Source organism: Lampetra planeri, chromosome 10 (assembly GCF_965212315.1).
Source record: "Lampetra planeri chromosome 10, kcLamPlan1.2.h2, whole genome shotgun sequence".
Classification (NCBI taxonomy): domain Eukaryota; kingdom Metazoa; phylum Chordata; class Hyperoartia; order Petromyzontiformes; family Petromyzontidae; genus Lampetra; species Lampetra planeri.
This window is the reverse complement of record NC_136116.1, coordinates 8,866,557-8,874,745: the sequence shown is the minus strand read 5'-3', so window position 1 is coordinate 8,874,745 and position 8,189 is coordinate 8,866,557. Positions and strand designations below refer to the sequence as shown.

At 54.3% G+C, this 8,189-nt stretch overlaps 1 protein-coding gene across 1 annotated transcript; it reads right to left on the bottom strand.

Moving 5' to 3' along the window:
• Positions 1-307: 307 nt before the first annotated feature.
• On the bottom strand, positions 308-7,695 carry LOC144720973 (uncharacterized). Its single transcript, XM_078598199.1, has 2 exons — positions 6,739-7,695; positions 308-2,843 (listed from the first exon to the last, which is right to left on the bottom strand). Exons 1-2 carry the CDS (start codon positions 7,184-7,186, stop codon positions 2,011-2,013), a joined length of 1,281 nt encoding a protein of 426 aa, XP_078454325.1. The 5' UTR covers positions 7,187-7,695; the 3' UTR covers positions 308-2,010.
• Positions 7,696-8,189: the final 494 nt, after the last annotated feature.

The window sequence follows — 8,189 nt, the reverse complement described above, 5'->3', positions numbered from 1 at the left end:
TGTTTGTGTACTGCGTGTGTACTGTGTGTGTGCTGTGTTTGTGTGTATTATGTGTGTGCTTTGTGTGTGTACTGTGTTTGTGTGTATTATCTATGTGCTGTGTGTGTACTGTGTGCGCTACTCGGCAGGCAGCTGTCTCGTGCGATTTCACTTTGTGAACCCCTTTTTTGGAACGCATCTACCGCACAATGCGAGGGAAACCTGTACATTCAGACACACACATACACACCCGCAGAGACACACACAGACACGCACATGCAAACATAACAATCCATCCATGTGTGTACACTATTCACGTGTGGGTGTGTGAACGCTCACGTACAATTTTATCCCAGAAATTATAGCTCAGGAACGCGTAAGTATTAAGGCACGCAAATGAAGCAAAGTCTACTCGACTGTTCCCAGACAATCAATGCGCGCGCACTTCTGCTTAACCAAGTGGGTAACAATGTCCATTACCAGTCGGTAATTGTATTGTACAGGAATACGTATAATGATGCGTTATATATACACACAGACACACAAAGGCTCGAGTATTCATTGAACACATGCCGACTGCCCCTCTTTACAACGCGTCAAAGTCGGGTGATGAGCGAACAGTCGTGGGTGTCCAATGATGGTGAGGGACCCACTTACCAGAGGTGGGACAAAGTCATTGTTATGCAAGTCCAAGTCGAGTCGCAAGTCATCAAATTCATGACTCGAGTCTGACTCGAGTCCAAGTCACATGACTCGAGTCCACATCTCATAGGTGGGACAAAGTCATTGTTATGCAAGTCCAAGTCGAGTCGCAAGTCATCAAATTCATGACTCGAGTCTGACTCGAGTCCAAGTCACATGACTCGAGTCCACACCTCTGCCACTTACACGTGAACACGTGGCGCGGGTTGGACACGTGGTCGCGGGTTCGAACACGTGCTCGGGTTATTCGGGGCAGCTCTTAAAATAGATTAAAGACGCGAACCACACGTAACAACAACAATAATTTGCTCTTATCTTGTAACTCCCACAACGCTGGCCCACACGAGTTTGCAGCTTCGTTGTTGAGAGAGAAAAAATGAACTTTATTATATTTTAGATTGACTCGTTTTTTTTTCATAAGCACCGCCACTGCGCTAGAAGGACGTCACTATATATGTATGGTGAACTTCTTTCGCGCCGTACGTAGCCGACCGTTGCTCATCGGAGGTGATTGCTGAAGGCTTGAATGATACACGGTAATGATCATGCTGCCCTTTATTTATCCGAAAAAAAGCTCACCGAGTCTCAAGATCTTTTTTAAAGAGACTCCTGCTGGACTGGGATGTTTGGCCAATTAATGATTGAACCAATTAATTCATTAACTTACTTAGCTTTAAATCGAAATTTAACTTATTTTCTTTTGTCTCATGCCTTCAAGAAAACCCGGCCATACGAGGGAGTAACTCTCAATTTCTGCGCCCACATATTCAAGAATCCGTTGCTGCACTGCCATATCCTGGTTATACATCGCAGCTCAAGCCCACGACGCCTGGTGTACATTAGCGAGCAGTCTTCCGACCCAGCATAACTATCCTGGAGGCTCAACGTTGCTCAGCTTCTGATATCTGACGTGATCGGGCGCATTCCTTGTGATTTGCATCTGGACGTCACTGCAAGGGTGTCACAAGAGCGAGCTAAAGGTTTAATCTATGTTCCCACACACGAGCGAAGCTTCGGACACGTGCTGGTACAGCCCATAGCACTACACAGCCAAGCAGTGTAGCTCCAAGATAAGAGCTCGTTCATGTTGTAGGTGTTGCATCACGGGATCACAGGAGATGGCATCGGCTTTGGGATGGCGTTCATCCATCAATGGATCGGCCCTGTCATATTATATCGATGACTATGATGAATAGTTGAGGCGGCGCGTCTTTAACCCAGGGCTCAATTTCAGCAGGAGCTGTCCAGAGCCGAGCCTCAGAGTCCAGACGGGAGTTGGGGGATGTGGCCCTGGTTTAACCAAAGTGGAGCGACGGGGGTTGGGGACGACTACATTTTGTCTTGCTCTGACTGGCTCTGCCCGCCGGCCTCGAGTCCCCCCGGTTGGATTCCCCGTGCGGTGAAGCGGTTCACGTGGATGGGGATGGGCACCACGATCTTGGGGTTTCGGGTCGGCTCCCCGCTCCGGGACGCGCCGTTGCCCGCCTTGACGCGCTTCCACTTGGCGCGCCGGTTCTGGAACCAAATCTTCACCTGCACCTCGCTGAGACGCAGCGCCGCCGCGATCTGCGAGCGCTCGGACAGGGAGAGGTACTTCTTGCTCAGGAACTCCTTCTCGAGCTCCAGCAGCTGCTCGCTCGTGAACGCCGTGCGCCGCCGCCTCCTCTGCTGCTGCTGCTGCTGCGGGTTGAGATTGGACTTGCCCACTTGCTGCTGATGCTGCTGCTGTTGCTGCTGGTGAAAGTCGTAGTGGTGGTGGTGGTGAGACTGCTGAAGATGCTGCTGATGATGATGCTGCTGCTGTTGGTGGTGGTGGTGAATATTGTGGTCATTCTGAAGTTGGTCTTCAGCAACGCGCTGATGGTCATCGTGCCGGCGATGCTGATCGTGTTCGGCCGCGTAGCCTCTGTCACCCGGCGAGAAGGATGCTGCCGATGACGACGAGTGGGGGGGAGACACTCTGGTGGAGCGGGGAGTCGCGGGGAGAGCTCGTGGGGGGGAGTGCAGGCTGTCTCCGCTGAACTCGTCCGAGCTGCAGTGGTCCGCGTCGCTGTCGCACGAGAATTCGTCGTCGGGCGCCGAGCACGAGGAGGAGGAGGAGGCGCCGCGCCCTCCACGCGCGCCCTCGATCCCCCCGGGACTGAAGCCCGCGACCCGCGCCGCTGCAGTGCAAGAGACACGCGGGGAGTGAGACCACCACCAGCACCACCATGCGCAAAAGACAAAGATCCCCCCCGTGTAGCCTGAACAGACGGTAGGGGCCAAGTGCTGTTAGCGAGCACCTATGAAGGCCGGCACGATACACGAGGGGGTGGGTGTCCAGCAACAAAGCCCGACCGCATTTTGTCTGACCAATGGCGATGTTCACACACACCACACCGGGTACTCGTTGGAGGCTGAGTCGACTTAGGGGAGGTCCAGGACCGGTTAAGATAATCGGCAACGGTGTAGGCCGTGAGCGGGAATCGAACTCGAGAATTCCGGGTTCGTAGCGCGGCGTAGCGCTAACCGCTACACCACCGCTCCCCAAAACCATGCGCGCACGCACAGACACACACCCAGACGCACCCCGCTCTCCATCACACACACGCACAGTGCCCCACCCCTACGCACTCACACGCACGTGCATAGATCGACCCCTTAGACCAGTTGTTCTTAACCTTTACTGCAGCCTGCAACCCCGTTGGTTCTCAGAAAGGGCATCTCGCACCCCCAGGGAGCACGTGCACCCCAGGTGAAGAACCACTGCCTTGGAGACTTTCCCCAACACACATACACAGAGAGACAACCCCTCACACAGACACCACCAGACACACAGAGAAGAGACCCGTCTACATAGACGACCCTACACACAGACGGCCTCAGACAGAAACCCAAACAGATCCCTACGGAGACCCATGAAGGAGGTGTCTACGGAGGCTCTCCAACAGAGACCAAAACAGAGACTCCAAAGAGAGTACCCCATAGATACCCAGACAATGCATAGAGACCCTATAGAGATATGGATATCCCATGGAGACCCCTGACAAAGACCCACAGACTCCCATAGATTCCAGGACGACAGGCACAGAGGGTGACCTCCCAAAGCGATCCCCGGGGAGGGAGACCCCGCACAGAGACCCCCAGAGCCCTTTACAGATTGAGCCTCAACAGAGCCCCATCGACACAGAGATTGAGACCCCCAACGTAGTGAGACCCATACAGGGACCACATAGACCCCCCCCCCCTCCCATGCATACTCAGATAAGTACGCAGAGTGAGAGAGACGCAGACGGAGTGGAATTCAGAGACCCTAACAGAGTGGGATTCTCCCCGGCCCTACACACAAACGATATCCAAACAGATTGAGCCCCCCGCAGAGACTCCTACAGGGACCCCCACTATCTGCCACCCCCCATCCCCCGCCCCCCCCCCCCCCGTGTAAACACTACGACAGGGCGAGACCCGCGCAGCGAGTCGCACACACGGCGACTGCTGTGCACGCACGTGCACACCTGTCCCATAGGGGCGCGCGGGGCCCGGGGCAAATCACACCGTGTGGGCCGCCGTGGCGCCTGCAAACTAAATGTGCAGTATGACATCTGCCACCCTCATGTTGAATCGCCCCCCCCCCCCTCCAAAGCGCGGGGCCCCGGGCGGTTTGCCCCGATTCGCCATACCCTAGAGACGGCTCTGACCTGTACTGCCTTACCGCATGATGCACCTATTGCTGATCTCAGATAGCACACCCCCATCGACTGTGTAACTCCAAACAGCAACAACAACAACCGCCGTTCGCCACTGAGTGTCGGTGACATCACCGCAGCACTTGTGCCAAACTAGGTGCACTTTGAGGCCACGCCAAGTGTCGAAGGCCCGCTGGCAGGAGGTCACGGGACAGATCCAGGTGCCGTGGGTTGACTGACTGAGATGGCTGGCATATGCACCACCGTGCTAACTTGCTGCGTTTTATCCACTCGGAGCTCTGCTCGTTGTTGTGAGCGTCGCTCCTCCGCCCTCCACTGTGATTGGAGGGCCACTCTGCATACACATCGACTCGCCACTCCCTGCAAGGGAGATTTCCGCACATCTACTCGACTTTCTCGGACCAGAATATTTATTTACGCTGGAGGAATCCGATGAGCTGTAAAGCTCTTTTGTCGCACGTGTCAGCGGCTTCAGTGCTCGAGTGATTGATGTCGTCCCAAACTTATCCGCGCTTTGCTTACCTTCACGCGCTCTTGGTCGTGTTGTGTTCATTTGTGGTGTTCCCGTTGCTTTCTTTAGATGATTTGTATTTATTTTAAGATGTTTGTATAGTGGGTGTAATCGTCTAGCGTTCTGAGATGCAACTCGCACGATTGACGCTATATATAAAAAAAGAATTGGTATCATTAACCACGATACTCTTAGTTTTTTCGGTAAAGTCACGTAGGTAAAAAATGCAATTAATAAAAATAAAATAATAAAAATCACGACGTTTCGGAGGCAACACAAGTCTCCGTCATCAGGTGGGACCGTCACAGCCAGATTTGCTGTATCAAGTGTTATCAAGTGATACAGCAAATCTGGCTGTGACGGTCCCACCTGATGACGGAGACTTGTGTTGCCTCCGAAACGTCGTGATTTTTTATTTATTTATTTTTTATTAATTTTAATTTCATTTTTTACCTACGTGACTTTACCGAAAAAACTAAGAGTATGAATCCTTGCAGTCACGAAAGCTTCAAATCTAGAATTATTAACCACTGTCCCATACATTTGAACACCTCCCCATTACATTTACCTTTCATCTCTATCTCACGGCAGAAGTAGCCGCTCATCTCTACATTAAAACACACGTCCGATGTTCATTCCTGGCCCAAACTCTCCACACCCAAGTCGTGAAACACACACACACACATCTACCGCGTCGGAGAGCAGACATCTGCTCTTCGTCTCTGTTAACACGCGTCGGCTGTTAATCTCCACAATACACATCTCCTAATCATCTCCTTATCTTATAGCACGCATCCCATCTATCTATGATCCCTGTATGTCATGTCCTTATCTACGGGACCTTTATTGTCAGACAGGCCTTTACCCTGTCTGACAATAGAACATGCCTATAAGATGTCCAAACACCAAATGAGATACCAAAGACAATGCAAATGTGATCAAAGCAACATTTGTTTGCATCTTTTGCCACAAGTTTGTGTGGTGAATGCAGACACGATGCCTTGAAACATGTATCGATTTGGAGTTTGAACATCGTAACGCCTGTTTTGTTGCCAGAAAGGGGAAAGCAGCCTCTCCTCATTTCCTGTTCTTCTCTGCCTTGTTACGCAAACTTGCTCTGCCCCGTCTGCCTTTACATGATAACACAGGCGCCAATTAGCCACCGCTCTCGTCTAAATGAGAATACAGCCGCTGTTCACCCCCCCCCTCCTCCCCCACCAAAGTCTTCCTACAAGAGACGAACAACTCTGCACACGCCGCAGACGTGCAGGAGTTGGACCGCGTGGGTCATCGTCAGGGACACGAGAGAGAGAGACGCAACTCGAGACTCGCGGCTCAACTCGCTCGGACAAAGACAACGCGAGATGACGACGGAAGGACTTGCGCGTGGGGCACCTCCGCTTCAGCACGGTTGGCTACGTACGGCGCCAAAGAAGTTCGGCGTGCAGACATCCCTATGCATCCGATAGAAGATGATGCGGCTGCCGATACGGATACTGTTGAGCGACGATGATACTACCGATGATGATTGTGCCACACGGCTCATCATGATCTACTTACTCATGATTATTAAACCGGTCATGATAAACATGCTGATGAAGCCCATGAAGCTCCTGATGATGATGATGATGATTGACACGGTGGAGAATGATGGTCTTGATACTGAACATAATGACGTACGTACGTTTGTTGAACTTATTTCGCACCGTACGTAGCCAACCGTGCTAAATCGGCTGATGACGATTCCACCGCCGATTGCCACACAGTCGTGCAAACGTCCCAGCCTCGGCACACCCCATTCACTCGCTGTGGCATCGGCACCGTTAACCGAAACGGGCACGAGAACCCTCAGCTCCTCACCGGTGGTGGGAGACCTGCAGGGCTTGGCGCAGTGAAGAGCCACCGCGGGCGGACGCTCCGTTCGCCCCGCGTCTTCCGTCTCCTTGTGCTCCTCGTGCTCCGTCTCCCGGCTTCGGGAGAAGCTCCCCGAGGAGTCGTGAGAGTGGTCGCGAAGGCGCTCCTCCCTGCCCGGGGGTCTCCCCTTCCCGTAGCAGTGCCTCGTGTCGGGGATCACGGGCGGCAGGGTCCTGGCGAAAGCCGAGCAGAGCCCCGCGGCTCCGAAAGCGGCGCCCGCGAATCCGTGCAGCCCGGCTTGCAGCGCGGCTGGGCTGGGGATCACCAGGGGCCCATAGGGAGGCAGGAAGAGCCCCGGGTAGCCCGGGTAGAGCAGCTGACCGCAGCTGCCCTGTCCGCCCCCGATGAGGGAGTCGATGGTGAAGGCGGTGAGCGCGCCCGCGGGTCGATGCATGGTGCGGGATAGCGAGACCTGAACTCCTGATCCTGATGCTCCTCCTAATCTCCCCTATCTTCTGATTTCTTTTTTATTTTCTTACGAGCCTCCTCCTGATCCTGTGCTCGATGTTCCCTATCCTCTGCCCGTGTGTCTGGTCCTCCCCCTCCTGATACTCCTCTTCCTGGTCGTCCCGATGCCACGCTCTTTGAAGCCCCTCGGTTTGAATGTCCGTCCAGTTGAAACTGCAGCCGGGCGCCGTTGCCCCACGCCCGACTGGGGGGGCTCGGCGCTGGGTTCGAGAAAAAAGTCGAGGCACGAGCGCTGATGATAGTGACGACGTTGGCGATAGAGATTGTGATCGGAGAGCGGGGACGACGATGACGGCTTGTGACTGGCGGTGACTTCGGGACTCGGAGCAGTGCGCGCGCGCACGCGCGCGGATCAGTGACGGCTCTGTGCTGCGCACTCCCGTATCAATGAGGCATCATCCCGCGCCTGGCGCGCCACCCTGAGCTCCCTCTTCCTGGAGCATCCCCGCCTCCCCCCACCCCGCTCATCCACCTCCCCCACCCCGTCTCCCCCCAACCCCCCCCCCCCCCCCAACCGCTGATTATCTGCCGCATCCCCCCACTCCTCCTTTGGCAGATCCCGCCTCTTGGCTTTGTTTACGAGCATCGCTAATTCGCTGACGTCATCTCATTTAGCTTCACCCCCCCCCCATCCTCCTATCCCCAACCCCCTTTCTTAGCTCCCCCCCCGCCCCACGACTCCCCCCCCCCAAATCCCAGCACCCCGCCGGGCCTCCCTTCACGCCCCCCCATTATTTATCATCGGAGTTAAGATCTCGTGGTCAACCGATGCCATCATCAGCACAAACTCATTTGATCGAGCCGGGGTCGCCGCGTAATTCGTGGCGTCCGCGCGGGCCATGCGACGCTAATTTGCCTTAATTGTGACGGATGAGTTGGAATACCTTGCAGGTAATGTTTGGCTTTTATGAATTATGCGAAGCGTTCCT

Coding starts and splice junctions, on each gene's coding strand:
- LOC144720973 (XM_078598199.1), bottom strand. CDS start 7,186: ATGCATCGACCCGCGGGCGCGCTCACCGCCTTCACCATCGACTCCCTC. Junction 2,844..6,738: donor CTGCAGGTCTCCCACCACCG/GTGAGGAGCTGA, acceptor CTTGCACTGCAG/CGGCGCGGGTCGCGGGCTTC.